The 18014-nt window shown below is 35.1% G+C and overlaps 1 protein-coding gene across 2 annotated transcripts; it reads right to left on the reverse strand.

Annotated features, from left to right (window-relative positions):
* Positions 1-765: 765 nt before the first annotated feature.
* Positions 766-17678, reverse strand: LOC110804908 (uncharacterized). 2 transcript variants are annotated; one of them, XM_022010499.2, is made up of 15 exons: positions 17184-17678; positions 16017-16111; positions 15807-15920; positions 15554-15658; positions 15349-15420; positions 10543-10655; positions 7711-7845; positions 3676-3744; positions 3133-3220; positions 2944-3015; positions 2743-2840; positions 1537-1654; positions 1403-1462; positions 1215-1325; positions 766-1130 (listed from the first exon to the last, which is right to left on the reverse strand). In XM_022010499.2, exons 1-15 carry the CDS (start codon positions 17317-17319, stop codon positions 1023-1025), a joined length of 1494 nt encoding a protein of 497 aa, XP_021866191.1. In that variant the 5' UTR covers positions 17320-17678; the 3' UTR covers positions 766-1022. The 2 variants fall into 2 exon arrangements, with proteins under 2 accessions (XP_021866191.1, XP_056687031.1); XM_056831053.1 differs by having other exon boundaries at positions 17236-17631.
* Between the last annotated feature and the right edge of the window lie 336 nt (positions 17679-18014).

Genomic DNA, 18014 nt, shown 5'->3' on the forward strand with positions numbered 1-18014 from the left:
ACTCTTCCATTTGCGCCACATCATTCACTCACCAAGTAGACCTCATGTCTGAATGATATTTCTCATTACCATCTTAACCAACCACCAATTGTGGTTTATTTCGTCACATTAATTTATAAATAAATGTTGACATGAAGTCTAAACCAACTAAATTTTTATTTGATTTTTTATTTTCTATTGAATATTCTTAAAAAAATAATAAAGAATTAGGACAACTATGAAGAAACATGATGTCATGAATCTTATAAGCATCAACTATAGAAATACCTTGCATGGTTGCTTATATCTAATTTGGTGTTATTAATTTAAAGCACTTAGTTCCAATAGAAAACAAATTATACAAATTGTAAGATTGTCTAATTGAAAAATTACTTTGCATGATAAATGAGGTAGTGTGTCTTTGTAGTTGACAAACTTAATTGATGCTTTTCACTTTGTGGTATACATGCATTTCGTCAAATATTGAGCTCAAGAAAAATCTAAAATTTTAACTATTCAATGTAGCGACCAGGGCATCGCCCGGGCCACACACTAGTTCATTTCTTAAAAAATGTTATACAATCATATATCAAGAAGTATCAAGCGGTTTAAGTGTTACTTTTCACTTGAAGGTATTCCGCTAGGGAATGGTTGAGAAGAGCATATGTTTACTATTTGGGAGAACTTGGCAAGTGCATTCCAAGTGCGCTTTTTTCCACCAAACTTTGTGACAAAACTCCGGAATGACATTTCGACATCTACTCAAGGACATATGGAGTCATAGTGTGAGGCATGGAACAGATTCAATTGTTTGAAAAGAAGATACAAACATGTCATTCCGGGTTCGCCTAATAATATGCACCTCGAGACGGTTTCCACTGTATTCATGTACAAGATTTAGAAAATTTTGCCAAGCAGATTGCACATCTGTAATTCAGTCATACTCAAGTACACCCATAAAAGAATAGCTAAAAGTTGGTAAAAAACACACAAATTTCGCTACTGTATTTACATCATAAGAGAAGCATGCATAAGTGCAAGATTTACTGAAGACCTGTCTGTCTCGCCTTCATAACAAGCTCCTCCGTGGTTGTCCCAATGATCTCATTAGCTCGCTTCAGGCTTACAGCAAAATGCCTACCAATTGAATCCTGACAGTTCAAATCATAAAACGTATTAGATATGATAACTGGAAACTTTATCAGAATATCAATCAAGATGGGAAGGAATCTCACCCTAGAAACAACACCCAACTTCTCTAACTTCTCAACTGCATCATCCACGTCGAAGTTGCAGTTCTCACCAAACTCTTCCTTGATTAATTCCTCGCAGTTTAGATCAAGATCCTAAAGCATGCCCATTAATTGTCAGAACATCAACTGTTAACAGCTAGAACCTAACTATAATGTCCACATGAATTTACCTCTCTAGTACATTTACCCTGTTCCATCAGTATGAAAAACGAGAGAATTACTTCCTTGACCTGCAGAACAAAGACTTGATCAGAATCTGCACTTAGTAAAATCCATCATCAAGATGGGGGATGCAAAGGCTTACTTCTTGCTGAATCACGTCATCACATAAGTGAAGAAGAGTTCCCTTTCCACTGTCAAGTTGTTTATCATACATTGACTGAGTTACTAAATTCTGATATACAGCCATGTTTTGCTGAAACCTGAAATAAGGAGGCACAAACATAGAGGACATACATCAACTTTCTGTATCACCATCAAGAATCATGAATAATCTAAAAAACTAAACATCGTAAAAAGGGTTTCTATTTACAAAGAAAAAAATATAGAGAACGCAACACCTTTAGAAGCAAGTTAGACAAAGTGGTCTTAGAACTATATGAGCCAAGCTTAAAGACACGATAAAGATAAAACCATCCCTAAATGTCATTAGCTAAACTCAAATAAATCAAAATTCTATCTCTTTTAGTTCATAACGGTAAATTTCTCATCTTTTGCTAGCATAAGCTGATACTAACTCGTTACATTTGCCAGCATCAAATTTCTAGAAATAAGCAAGCAAAATCGGAATTACCTAGAAAAAAGAAAAGAACACACAAGTTACGAGAAAAATATTATTATTTTTCAATTTCTTGCCTTCCCTTCATGGCTGTCAATGCCACTGGAATTTTGCATGAAGAGGAAAAATAATCATGAATCCCTCTAATAATCATTTCCTACCTTGTTACTTATTGAGAGGAAAGGAGAAAGGGAGGAAGAAGAAAGAAGAAAGAGTAAAAATGGGCCATCAGGGTTACTGGTGATTAGCTGATAGCACAAATGGTAAACAGTTGGCATTCGCATTGTTGGGGAGGGCTAGAAACTACCAAGCAAGCTAAGATGGCCTGTTTAGGAGGACAAGGTCAGCTCACTATAGATTAGGAGGGAGGTTTTTATTAGTCTATTTTGTTATCTTTAATTCACATTTCCGACCTCCGGGGCAGGAGTATTATATAAACTATTTAAGTTTAACTTGAATTTAACAGAAAACAGTCACAGATGGCTTGGCACTTGGTGAAGACAGGAATGACAAAAAAGTATCATAACGGTGTTTCTATAAATATAGACCCTACATCGTTTTATTTGTTAACTTTTCTTAATGAAAGTCTTCTCTTCGGTGCCCAGCACATCATAATAGTCACGAAGCCTGTGCAGGATTTTCGAGCTGGACTTGTGAAAAATATTTTAGCCAGATCCTGGGAGATTCGAAGCACAAAAAAGGAAGAAGAGGTGTAATCTAGACAGTACATACGCAAAATATGTCTTCGCACAGTAACCAACTAACGTGGAAAGGACAGCTATGGCAACCCAAGGATCAGCCTTAATCTCGAGTGAACTTACAATAGCAACCTGCAATAACAGACAACTCAAGAAAATTACTAATGGTGGATGGAAAATTAAAAAGAATTAACTCCTATCGTTTCTTAAGTAAGACTAAATTTTAAAAACTAACCAGCCCGACAATTGCCGTTCCAAGAAACTTGACCCAGTCCATTGGCGTAAGACTTGGATTCTTCTTCTCCGGCTGTTAACAGGAAATACGCATTCGCATGAACAAGGTTCAAAGGTGACTTTGATATTGTACACAGTGGAATAATAAAAACTACTCCGTACATCAGAACTATAGAAAGGAGTAGTCTACCAGAACAATTTCCATGTCAGCCATTGGAATATTTTTAAAATGTTTCACATATATCCCCCTGTCTGATTTTCCTTTAGGACTTGCTCGCCTGTCAAGTCAAACCAGCTATTAGCAATTTGTAAAAGACAAATAAGATCGACCTTCCCATATCCCAGGATCTGAACAAGTGTTTAAATTAAATCATGCATCAAAAAAACCGTTTGACAAGCAAGAGCTACGGCACGGAAAGCACTTATTTTAGAAAAAAAAACTGACACTCAAAAGTAACGGTATGTCCTTAATCTTGCGTGCAATGAATTATAAGACAGGCCATTATTTTCATCTTTGAAACTCAAAAGTAACTTACAATGATGATTAAGAACATACCGTTACTGGAAGGTACAGGTTATCATCAGCCTTTTTGCTACAAATTATTTATACAAAGTATATGACAGGGAGAGATACAGGTAAGCGCGGTAAGCAGGTACTGATTTCACTACCAACAAATTAATGCAACAACTATATTACATTGAAACAGAGATCATGTATGCATGATATTGATACCTGTAAACAACTATCATTCTATCAAAAGTAGGTTCCTGGATGGTAATCTTGCTCACAAGATTGCGCAAGCTGGAGAGAAAGGCAATGTTAGTAAATTGTCCAACAGCAATATACATTAAAATACAAGAAAGGTGATTGAATTGAACATGAAGCCTTAACATTCTATTTTGCATCAAACCCACAAGAGGCACCAAAAACAAGAAAGGTTTGATTTTATGCCTCAATTGAACTAATGTAGTGGAAGAATTTTGAAGTTATAATGTAAATAAAAGAACAAATTGGAAAGAGTGAATTGTTTTGCTGCTGTCATAATAATGATTTGAAAAAAAGAACATCTCAAAGTGTGGCAAAATGAAGGGCATGATAATGGCAACCTTCTTAGCAGCCTTCTTCCACTTTAAAAGATTTGTAGTTGGACTGTCTCCCTCTATGATAATCGATACCGCATCTCTATTAGGTAAGCTTTCTATATCCTTGTGCTTTCTAAATTGGAGTGTGTTACAATGCCTTAAACTATGCCAAAATCCTGGCATACCCAATCATGACAGCAAAAGTAGCAACTTTAAGGCCTTGATTCCAAAAATTAATTTTATACAAAACTTTAAATGGGAACCCCTTGTAATCCTTCCATTATCTTTCTGTTGGTTGCAATTTTCATTCCATCTTTTTTTTGTTATAACCAAACACGTGCCACGAATGATTCGGAACAAACCCCGCAAAATACAATGTAGAACAAATAGCAAAAACAATAATGAAACACACAAGTGTTTATGAGGAAATTTATATTTCCTCCCCTCAAATAATATCGTATTACTAAGCTCCTGTAAAATAATACAATAACCCCTCAATTGATGATTCCTCTCACCAATGTATTTTCCCTCTTATTTTCTAGCTAGGCCTAAACCCTGTCTTATAAGCTAAACTAGAAATCTCGTCTACTAGAAGTCTAGAATTATACTTGTTTCCCAAGTCTAAATAATTCTAGAGATTGTTACATACCAAAACATTACTAGTTCCTAATTACAAACCTAAATAAACTAGCAAATAGTAAATAAGTAAGATTTGCAAAATCATTAAAGTTGCCTAATTCTTTATTTGCCTCACCTAACTTTCTAATATCAAAGTTACTATACATAACAAAGAAATAACGCCACATCAGTATTACTCTTGCACAATCCCACTTAAACGACGTATTTCCCTCTCTCTAATGCACTATATATATAACATATCTTCTCTGGCTAGCTCACTAACTGAATCCCTAAGCTACTCATGACAAACTCATAAAGATACTACAAGTTCCCCTCTCCACATAATATTGATGCATAGCATCCTACCCCTTAATACTTAAGAAAATCACTTGCAACAATCTTATTTTATTTTTTTTATTACAAAAAACTCATTTGTTTCACTCTCTCTCCTACTTTTTCTTATAGAAATCCGACTAATTTTCTTTTCTCACCTACCTTCTTAATTGTAACCATTCAAAAAAAACAAAGGGAGTATGCCTTTATACTTTAACATATGACCGTTGCACATGTGCACATTACCATATTGTAAATTCACAAATTCAATCCAATCAAATTTACCTGCCAAGAAGTGCTCCCTCCCAATTTACTCGCACCACTTTGACTGTTACAAGAATTTAGGCAAATGAATTGACTTTATAATTTATTGCGTAGTAGTTGATAGTAGAGTAGTTGTTATCATAGTTAGCGGAAGCGGGTCATTGCTTTTTAAAGATGTGAGTAGGAGTTTTATTTTATAATGTTTTTTCTTTATAGGAAATAATAAATAAAATGGTCCCAAAGTAAGTTAGAGAAATATTCTGTATTTCATATATAGTAGGTTCAAGTAATTTAGAACTGTTTGATAAGGACAGTTGTGCAAGTAATTTGAGACAAAGGGAATATTAAAAGGCAGGATGGAGAGAATAATTCCAACAAGGAAAAGTCCATAGATGTAATGCAAATATGGTTCGAACAAATTAATAATACGAAAATAGTGCTTTGATAGAGTATGACCACCACGCTAGATACATTTTCTCCATCCAAAGCCTACATCTCAAGCACAAGAGTCTAGTCACTCCTCCAATCCTTTACAGGTTTTACACAACCAAGAAAAGATAAAGATCGAGATTCATGAAGGAAGTAATGGCAGATCAAGGATTTAATATATAGTCCCTAATCTTTTAAAATAACACATAATTAAGAATAATATTACATAACGTACGTTTAGTCTTTTAATATTCTATAGTTTTTGGACTGAATGACATAGGAATATATGGATAAACTTAATACAAAGCCAACCCCTAGATCCCCCAATTTTGAAGTGCTGAAAGGAACGGACACTGTTTAGTTAGAAAATGTCTACTTCAATACTTCCGCTATACTGTAATAGTTGCAACACTTTCTTAAAATGAAAATTTCCTTTTACTTGCAACATTAACATTTTTGGTAGTTTTTCACTACTAACTTTAACCTTATTTCCCCTTTACTTTTGCTTAATCTACTACGCAAGTGGGAACCAAAAGGTCCAAAACCCACTATTCCCTCATGTTCTTAATCCTCGTGCCCATGCCTGCGATGCAACTATTAGAGACTGAGGAAGTAACACTTTTTAAATATACTCAAGTGTTAAGTATTGAAAGTGAATTATGCAAACGTAATAAGGTTTAACTCATTTTATTAGTTTCATAAGAAAAGAAAAAAGAGAAGGGATGTTGGATTAATTGATGAATTACATACTTATAGAGTAAATTTTCGCCATTTAAGAGTTTAGAGTAATCTATCAAACCTAACAAGTCATTTCCAAGTTTCTCTAGGTTTTCTTGATTTGAGGAGACCACCATCTCTGAAGTGTTAACATTGAACGGTAATCAAAAGCATTGAAATATAAGAAAAGAAAAAAGAGAAGGGATGTTGGATTAATTGATGAATTACATACTTATAGAGTAAATTTTCGCCATTTAAGAGTTTAGAGTAATCTATCAAACCTAACAAGTCATTTCCAAGTTTCTCTAGGTTTTCTTGATTTGAGGAGACCACCATCTCTGAAGTGTTAACATTGAACGGTAATCAAAAGCATTGAAGTGTCACCTTTTTTAGACTTCATAATGATTGGGAAGAGCCGAAGAGGATTCCATCACAATACTTTTAGACCATTTTTATGTTGAGGAGGTCTTTGGAAGAATGCCTTTTTTTGTTGGCATAGCAAGAGTGCCTTTTTTTTTGCTAAGAGCTTCTAACTACCTTGGAAAAAAATTGTGCCCATGGTTTTTCCTACTTTCAATCTTTGGAAGGCGAAAGCGCCTAGAGCTTGTTTTCCAACTTTTCGCATGGACAACTTTCAAAGAAATGTTCTTACAAGACGAACCTTTTTATTGCAAGACATTATAGTGTCTTCCGTAAGGAGGAAGAGTCTCTAAGTACCATTTAGAGATAAGGGACTCTTGGCACTTCTCATTAGCCTTGTTTAGGATACGCTAAATTTGATTTTGTTATGTAAAGATGTGCTTGCAGCCTGGAAGAGAAGGATAAATTAAGGTTTGCTTGCTGAAGTGTGAAAGATGGTGGCTCCATTAGCAATTTGGTGGTGTAATTGGAAAGAATGAAACCAACAAGTTTTAGAGGGTATAGCTTTTCCTCAAAAAGCTTCAATTAAATTTCCGAGGCGTTTATACCTGGAGTGAGGTACTAGCTTCTGAACGTTACGTCATTTCTTGATTTTGTTGATAAATTACTTACTGATAGCTTGAGAGCCACATGGGTGATACTCCCTTCATGTCTTGCTAATATAATTCTTTATTATTTGACAAAAAAAAAAAAACATGCGCCATATATACATACATCATAGCAAACAATGGATGAAGCAAATACTAAGGAACAATTCCACATCATTGTAACTTGAGGCAGAGATATGCAGAGAGCCAGAGATTACAAAAGGCGAAAATAAAGTCATAAGGAGTGACTTCAAACTAATTGTCTATAATGTAATGGGTATGCTTGATATGAGGAGAGTCATGGTTAGGGATAAAACCTGAATTCCAAATTCTGGATTCTGATCCGTTCAACATAGAGATCCTCCTGATCAGACTCATAATCATCATCTTTCTTTCTATCTTTGATAGACCCTTGTCGTGACTTTGAAAACATGGAACGAAGTCTTTGTATCCTGGAAACAACAGTCCAAAGAAAAGATAATAAGTTATAAAGCATAAGAACCATCAAGGGACACTGGAAAGATGAGTATGCTAAAACAGCGGGAAGACACCCATATTAACTTCAAGAATCCTTAAGACCAAGGACGTCTTTCTGTAATTTTAGGATCGCACTCTATCTTGAAGTGTCCTAAGCCAATATAAAACAAACGTGGAAATCTATATTATACTAATTATCTTGTTCTTTAAGGACGCCTTGACCTTCCCCTTGGACCATGTTTTTTATGGGATGCCCCCCTGGACTTTTGGAAGAAACTTTTGATAGTTTCTTTTAGACAAATTTGTCAATTATTACGTTCAACTTAAGCACTTTAGACACTTGCTACCTTTTCAAATAAAATCGAAAATGTCTACCTTTTGATATCATTTTCATTAACAGTGCTACTTTAGTCATCTCAATGGTTTGATTAGTTGTTTAATTTGTGATAACATTGATGTTGATCCCCAATTGTCCATATCCTCGAACTTGAAACCCTGTAGTCAAATTAAGCCTAATTTGCAACTTTATTTGAAAATGCTACAACAAAATGACCTATTGAAAATACATAATACAAACCCTGATTAACAACGGGGTAAATATATTTTGTAACATTATGTGTCTGATAGAATTTATATCCATCTTACCGTAGAAATCCGAGTATGAAGTCTTTCGGTAGAGGATCATGGACACAAGGATATAGTTCACTATCTTATCTTATAGCAATTGTAATCACCATAGTAAGAAAAGATGTTTAAGTAGTTATTATTTAGTTTCCTCTTTTTCAGAATAAAAAACAAATATTTACTACCTCCATTTTCATGAGTTCTACTTACTTTCCGTCTTCACTCACTTTTACTTTATCCCCTTTACGACAACCTCTTATTAATTTTTATCACCTACTAACCCACCTTTTGAGACCCTATTAAATATATTAAGCTTAGTCTCTAACTATATCCTCCTAAAAGTTAAAGAAACCACATGTGTGGTAATTCTTTTGAGTTTTGTTACTACATTAAGTAACATACTGAGAGCTCAGAAAAACAATGGGAGAAGTTTCCCCTCTTTTTTTTTTAGGGAAAGGGAGAAGTTCCTAAAACTATATTAGTTATGTTTTGAAAATTTCTTATTTTCCAAATTAGTTTTATCTTATAAATAGGACCTAATTGTTAAGTTATCTCTGATAAACTTCGTGAATTTGAAATGAGAATTAATTAAGTTCTCTGAGAATTCCACAATCTCTATCAACATCGGAATTAAGATCATTACTATAGACTTGAATATCATCTAGAACACCCCCACCCCCCCCCCCCCCCAACAACAACCTTGCTGTTTATAGCCATTTGAAGCCACTCTCAAACTTATTTCTTTCCATAAACTACCTCAGTTCCTTAATGTTCTCTACACTTACTGTTTGCATGGGAATCAAGACATCAAGGGAGAGATTGTAAAGGTGGGGCAATAAGTGGGAAAGGAGTAGCTATTGATTGCCCAACAATACAAGAGGGTCAAATCTTATATTAAAACAATGTAAGTGGGCAAAGTTGTGGTGGATTCCCATACTAGAATATTATAAGTGGGGCTAAATGAGGGCAGAATGGTAGAAGACTTTGTAAAAGATGGAATAAAGTAGAAGTGTAAAGAACATTAAGGAACAAACTTATAGGGAACATATAGAGAACAATTAGGAATGGAGGTAGTACGTAATAACCTACAAATTTGCAACTAAACTCATATCCGATTACACTGCTCTTCACCTCAGTCCAACCAACTCCTTTACAAAGCACCGTCATCTCCAAGATAATTCCCTTGTCTTCTACATTAACCTACAAAGCACAAGTCCCTACATATTTATCCATTGGTACAATCCAAGACATAGTGCTCTATCATAGTATCATTGACTGTTTATCGTAGTGGTCTGGCATAAGCAGTAATTGCTAGCTAGCAATCCAGAATTATCTGTCAGTTAATCAAACGTTTAGTTTGAACGAAAATCTTTCCTCACATAAAAAATGTGATCAAGCTTTACCAAGATAACAAAGACCTAGATTTATCATAGGTATAATCAGTGCATGATAGGTCAACAAAGCATATACAGAGAAGTACATTCTCTGTATTTTGCTTCTGATGTTACACTTTTCTTGGAAACCCTTTTTTTCTTTGGCATAGTTTATCTAGATATCTTTTAGAAACTGTTCTCATTATAGGATTACAAGTAAAAATTTATAACTGTTCAACAAAAATGTTTAACTATAAGTTTGTGTAGAGCTATTAGAATGAATTTCATTTCCTCCATTTATCCACTCCACTTACCAAAACTTTATATTATTGATAAAAGTAGTCAATCCATACAGGATCTAATTCTTCAAAGTTTAGGTGGTTCGATGTCTAAACCTAAAGGAGTATCCATTTTCAATTTAATCTTCTTAGTATTCTATGTAGTTTCTAACATCATATTGACTTGAGTCACTTGACACTTTTCTCATCCTACGTACCTAAATTTTATCTAAGTTCTATACTGAGCCTTCTTATTATGTCTTGCAGCACACTGCAAACACCAACTCACCCCCTTCGATCATGCATAACAGATTTTTGGCTCTTAACATTTCAACAAGTTGTGACATGATACAAGTTCTTAAAAGTGTGGCCGAAAGCAGATGAGACTACCACTCACCCAGTCACTCTCAAAAGCTTTGCCCATGTACGTGAAATGATCATATCCACTTTCTCCATGAAAAAGTAGTCAGTAGTGCGGTCAATACCAATGCCACGTCGGAAAATAACATACTGAGAAGAAGAAAGAAAACTATATAAGCATCAAGGTCAAACAGAGGAAACAGATTACCTTTATCAACGATAAGAAAAGTAAAGCAATAACAAAAGTGATACAGAGAACATGTCTCAAATGCTGATATGAAGAAGTCATTCATCATTACTCCATTGCCTCAAAGAGGCTCCCGCAAGAAGCGGGGTAAGGGGGGGTCGGGTATACGCAACCTTACCCTTGCAATCGCAGAGAGGTTGTTTCCAATGCTGATATGAAGAAGCAAAAAAAATAAAAAATTCATTACCTCTTCATTGTACTTCGATATGATCTTCAACATACCCCACTCCCATCCCCGAGCAACAATAAAAGTTCTTAGAGTGAAAAATACTAATAAAGAAACCGTGCATAAAGTACAAGGGCAAGGCATCCTCCTATAATTGCAAGAATGTATGCCAGTCATAACTGGAAAACGCAAAAATAACTAGGAAATGCAAAATTGGATACAGACTACAAAGAAGCTAACTCGAGCTCATGACACCTCTCTACCCCATTAGCCTTATCACAAAAGATAATTAAGGTCATCAGGCTCTAGGCAAAGCACCCCAATCATAGCCATTAGTGCACACCTCCAGGGCATCTTCGGATGATTTCTTCTCCAAACTCTAATACCAAACAGCTACATCATGGCCTAATAAAGAAATAATTACATCCAGAACACTCCTTCTAAACCTAAAATGTCTACGCCACAAAAGAGCCCACCTCATAGTGAAGGAATCGACGAGAACCAGATTCTCATCTGGGGTAAACCATAATGCTCCCTTTTTATTTTATGGGTGCTGTACCCACTTTCCTAAAAGAGGTTTTTTTTTTGTTTTGTTTTACCAACTTCTACTTTATTCTATTTTTGGCAAACTTACTATACCATCTTGCCCGTTTTCCTCGCAACAATTAAACCTTTCCATCATCTATCTCCTAATTTACCCACCTTTTTCTTACACAGCCCACTATTAACCATTATTTTACTACTTCTGTCTTACTTTTTCCTCATTTTTCTTACACCATTCACCTCTCCTAGAAACAAGTCTACAGTAATTAGGTACTTGAAAAAAATGGTGGGAGTACAAAATTTAACAAATAATGTTCATGATGTTGCGTACCTACAAGTTACCAAGAATGTTAATCTTTCCAAATAATGTTGTCCATACGGAAAACTTGACCTTCATAAGTTGGAAACCAGAAACTACGGGATTTAAAAAAGATTGTAAGCATAGATAAAAAAAATGCGGTATCGATCACGGTCGCGGGATCGGTCACGGAGTCTCGGTAAAGGAAATGATGCGTTAGTCGCGGACCTTGTCACGGTTGTCGCGTAGGAATTTGAAATTTGAAAAAGAAGCCCCATGTCAGCCCCATTCACTACCTACCCTAGTCCCCCTTCCCTAAACCGTACACGTGACATAATTAAAATGAATTCCTTTGTCTACCTTCTCTCTCCTCTCTTGTTTTAGAGTTGAAAATGGAGTTCTCTACTCTATTTCAATGAAGTTTCTCCATTTTTCTCCTTTATCCCTTTCTTTTTGTCGAAAACATGGGGAATTCGGCTGAAAACCGAGTAGATGTGAGGTTTATAACGTTTAATGCGGACAAAATTCGATCGGGTCGGTTGAACCGGCTGAGATCTCGCCGTTTTTAAAAACACCTTTACAACTCGGGATATCTCGTATCGCCAGCCTCCAAAACCTTGTTAACTCGGGCGATACGAGTTAACTCGGGCGAGTTTTTACACCATATTTGTAAGTAATGTTAGGAAGAGTTACAGGAAATATTTTCAAAAAACCAGCAAGCCAAACTCTATTATAGGATTTTAGACAAAGCAGCAGAATTTAGGAATCCTAATAGAGCAAAAACATTCCCCATCTCCCTCTAGTCCTCTACTGTGAAAAACCCAAAAATCCTCCTGATAGCAACTCCAATACTAAATCATTTTATAGCTCGGAATGCCACATCTTTTTAAGTTATACAATTTCCAACTATTTGTTGCTCCATTGGTTGGCTACTTCTCAATTACTTCATCCGTCCTTTAAAGATTGCCCCATATTCCTTATATAGGTGTCTCTTTAAGTTTGCCTCATACCTTAAATGGTTTTCCACTTTTCTCTCTCTATCTCTCTTCTCATGGGCCCGCTCTACCAACTCATGTTCACATTCTACAACCAATTCTTAATAGAGTAATTTTTGGCCATGGGGCAATCTTTTAGGGACGGAGGGAGTATTATTTTTTAATTTTTTTACGGTTTCAAGCAAAATATGTGTCTGCCATATTATTCAAGTTAATTTAGGAAATGTGCAACAATGGTCAAACTAATAGCTTAACATTTTTAATATTTGCAAGCTAATCCCTTTTCTCAACCATTGGAGTTGGAGTTGCTGCAACTTATAAAGATTCCAAGTCAAACTGTGCCCCTATTAAAGTACTCCCTCCGTCCCAGATTAGTTGTTACACTTTCCTTTTTCGTCTGTCCCAGATTAGTTGTTACACTTCTAAATTAGGAATGACCCCACAATTATTATATTGTCTCTCTCTTCCCACCATTACTTTTTTGTCCCCACACCCTCTCCCATTCAATTAAAAAAATACCCCACTAACTCCTATCACTTCTATTTTTTCAATAAAATAACAATTGATAACCAAACAACCACTTATCACCTAAAACTTTGTGCAAAGGTAAGTGTAACGACTAATTTGGGACAGAGGGAGTAGATAAATAATAGAAGTGAGAGAATGCATAATGAAGGAACCATGTAACCACGTTGAAAGTTTGAAACAAATTTCCACATGCTTAACTATTTGTGTTAAGACTAAACTAGTCAAATTCTAGTGAGAACTTCCAAAACTACTTTCCCAAAACCCAACCCCCCCTCTTCCCTCAACCAACAACATGGATCCCAACAAAAAAGATGATATCTCTTCCTCCCAACAAAATCACACATACGCCTCTAAGTGTAACTTTCCAGGCCACTCCAACCACTACCTTAAAGGGATAAAGGTAGTTAGAGTATACTAAACAAACAAAATCTTAATTAAAAGGCGCCCTACTCCCCTACCTCCCAAAGAAAAGTAAAACAAACCCCTTCCAAGCACATAATCTCTTGGTAATCTTCTAATTACTGGATGTCTGAATCCCAAAAGGAAAGCTTCCAAAATTATTGCCTATAGGAACCCAAAATAGTGAATACGAAGGAAATTTATTGGTTTAAAAATTCACCTGGTACCTTGCTATCCCTATGGTTCCATAAATACACCATTAAAAACAAAACTTTTACAATTCACATAGTACTTTTATAGCAAATAGACACGCATCCGTCAAACAAAGACCCCAACCCATGACGTCTCTTCGTAATCCCATTATTCAACCTATTTCTCTGTTCTTCCCACAAATCCAACCATCCTCCACCTCCAGCCAGCCACAGTACCTCAACCAACCACTGCTGCAAAATAGCGAAGAAACTGAAATAGTTGGTTGATTGGGAAAAGAGAGTAATGTACTTGGGAATTTGGTAATAAAGTTTGATGCCCATTAGTTCTAGGATACTAGATTACAAAAAATTCAAAACCTCGAGGTACCTGGTGCATTTTTAGAACCATGGCCATATGGGTATGGACGAGTATAGTAAAGAATCCTGTATAAAAAGACCATTAACCAAACATCAAGTACTCCTGACAGAGGAAGATACTAGACTAACCACTAACCAAATACCAAGGTTAATACTAAGACCAGCAACAAGTTGAAACAACTGAAGCAGAGTTGGGAAAAATAATAGTATCATCCATAAACTACAGATGAGAAATAATAACCCCACCCTCCCTACTTGATGTTCACAAGCACAACAAACATCAACTAAAGGGAGATAAATTGACTCCACGCCTCCTATAACGAACTAAATTAACTTCTAGAAACCCATTATAATAAAACAGAAACAAGAACTTGAAAGGCAACCCGAAATTCACTGCCTCGATCGATTCCCAAATCCTTCGATTTTAAAAATCTAACTAAAACTCCGCAACCAACTTCATCATAAGCTTTCTTAAAATCCAACTTAGAATTTCCACCCAAAAAATCTAATTTAGAAAAGGAACATTCTTTCATATTCCATCACCTCATTGTCAAGGCAACCAAGGCCAGCAACATTAGACCCTCAACAAAAACACTTCGTTCCAAAGATATAATACTAGTCAAAAAGTTTTGAATTGACTTTAAATTTTATTCAACTTCATATACGATACTACCCTTATGGTCAAAAGTAATTGATTTACACATACTCCCTACTTCTCACATTACTTTCCCATTCTTCTTTTTTTTATGTCTCAAATTACTTGTTACATTCCTTTTATATCAAGTTTGTTCTCCTTTTATAAAAATCTAAAGTTGGTTCTCACGCCAACTATTCATTTTTTTTTCTACTTATTCACTCGTCTCAATTGTGCCATTTTCGACAAAGGGGGTAATTCAATCAACCCACACAATCCAAACTTAAGTGGGATACGTTTGGCATTGTACATAAAAAGAAAAAAAAAGACAAGTCTGTTTGATGGGCGAATAAGTAGAGAGAAAGTTTGTGAAAATTCAAAGTTCTAATTATTACAAGTGCTGAAGAAGTAAAGGAATATGAATATCAGGAAATAAAATATACAATAAATGTTTTAGATGTTACCTTATCAACAAATTCCGGAAGATTTTCTTTAGGATGCTTTTGCCAATACCTCTTCAAAAGCTTTTTGTCAAGCTAATTCAACAAACAAACGGATACATACCAGTGAAAAAGACAGCATCAGGCATGTCAAAGCTTAGCAAATGTGAAATTAACAGTCATCAACACAATCTCACAAACGCCAAAAATAAAGAAACTGCAAATGAACCTTATTTTCATCAACGGAGATTGGAAGATTTAAAAGATACTGGCCAGTTTGTGCAACTTCATTCTCTTCATCACTCACGATCTTGAAATTACTCTTCTCCATAACCTGAATATAGAGAGAGTCATACAGCAAATAAAAAATACAGAGAAATGCAATCTTCCACCCAACCCTTTTCCTTTAGTTCGTTCAACATAATAAAATAACTTTACAGTACCAAAAGCCAATCATCAGAAATAAGTTAACCACATATCACCTGAATCATGTAACTCAGGAAATTTTCTTCAAGAACATCAATTTCTTCAGGAGATAAGTTCTGTTGCTCCAGCTTTTTAGCTCCATGGACAGGGTCAAAGAGGGAGTATAATTGCTGTAGCAATCAGGCATCCAACTTCAACAATGCAAAACCAAGAAATTCAATATAAAACGAAAACATTTACTTAAATAAAAAATATCATCACGGTACCATTAAATCTTCAAACTGTAAGAGATACCAGGCCCGAATGGTGTACTCAACTCTCTTACAAAACTTTAAAAACTCGGCTCTATCGGAGCTATGTTCTGCAAGAAATTATCCAACATTTAGAAGCACCCATAATTGAACTAATCATAAAGTTGCATCTAAAATGCAGTCTTCTGTGGTTTTCGAGTATATAAGTATGTGAGAAAAATGTATATAGTTCATAAAAGGCATCAGATCAATACAGTTTCCAATTAATGTCAAAACTCAAATGACAATACTAGTAAGCAGGAAGAGTAAAGTCACAAAATTAATGTCTTACGAAAATATGTATACTTTCAGATGCAAATTCATCAAGGAGAGAGACCAGACACTCAACACAAAACTTAATGCGCATAACTGGAAGTTTGAATTTGCATCATATTAGTCCCAAAATATAAGCCACACACCATAAGACTCAAATGACAGTGGAACTATGTTAATGCTTATCCCAACTGAAACACAAAACAAAAAATGTGCCGAACTAAGAATCGTATACACAACCCCTATCTTAGAAACTCCCAATGTAATGTCAAACAAAGCAACCCATTCAAATTTTGCCAACATAAACTAACCCAAAAGAAAAAATGTACACCAAAAAGTCACCTAACCAAATTAAAATAACAGTGAAACTAAATGAGTAAACCCCAACTTGACACCTACAGAAAAAAAAAAATGTGATGAACCATGAAGCTTAAACACAACCTCTATCTTTGAAATTTGCGATAAATTATCAAAAACAAGCAACCCATTTCTGATCCTACAAAAACAAATACAACCCAAAGCAGAAAATTGTACTACAAGAAATGAATTTTCAACTAATAATAAACTAGTGAAACCAAATGAGTAAGTCCCAACTTTAAACTAACAACAAAAAATGTCAAAGAAATAAACAAAGAGAAAGAGAAAAATGTACAACAAATAATGAATTTATCCCCAGTTCAACTAATAGTGAAATCAAATGAATTAACCCCAACCTTGAAACTTATAGCAGATAAACAGGCAACCCATTTCAAATTTCGCAAAAATAAACATATCCCAGAAGATAAAATGTACAAAAATCAAAACAAAATGATCCAGTAACTGTTCCATAACATTCGTAACATTAAAATTTAAAATAGGAGCAAAAGTTACCAATAAGATTAGCCAAAGACATAACCAGTTTAGGTTTCAAAACAGGAATTACAGATTCACGCTCCAATCGAATTACTTCCTTGTGCTTTTTATTCTTCTCCATCTTCTCGCTCCCATTGGTAATTGCCGTAGCCATTTACAAACAAATGGGTTTCTTTGTTGGGTTTTTGAGAGAAGAAATAAGAAGTTTTGAATTAATTATTTAGAATAATAAAAAGGAAACTTCGAAAAGACAAGATATGAGGCTGTCAAAGACAATAATATTCCCAAAAAAAGTAAGGTTTGTGTGTCGGCAAAGATACTGTTGTAGTGTCGTCTAATATAGCAATGTTTTGTCTCGCCGGCGACGGGAAACGTTATCGAACTGCGGGGGTGTTCAGATTAGTTATGAAATGTTACGGTTTTGAAAGGATTAATTGAAGAAGGTGATGAAGTCGCATAAAACCGTATTTGATTAAATACATCATTCATGAGCCTACCTAACTAAACAAGGGTGATGTAACGGTACTATTAAATTGAGAATTTTTTTTAAAAAAAATGATAAGAAATAAATCGTCATTTACGATGGAAAGCGGAGGTCCTCCGCTCAAGGTTACTCCTAAGAAATTGTCATTTACGATAAGAAAGTGGAGTCTGACTATGAGGTACATGAATATACAATGAAACTACATGTTCTACATTTGCGATTCAATCTACTGTTCTATTTGCTTCTTTGTAGACGTGTTTGATGGTATAAGAATCAAAATGTTGTAGAAGAAGGGTGATGTCTATAATGAGAATGAGTCTACAGCAAACGTCATGTACTGCTATGTACCGAAAGTGATATGCACC

The sequence above is a fragment of the Spinacia oleracea genome, chromosome 6, assembly GCF_020520425.1.
Source record: "Spinacia oleracea cultivar Varoflay chromosome 6, BTI_SOV_V1, whole genome shotgun sequence".
Classification (NCBI taxonomy): Eukaryota; Viridiplantae; Streptophyta; class Magnoliopsida; order Caryophyllales; family Amaranthaceae; genus Spinacia; species Spinacia oleracea.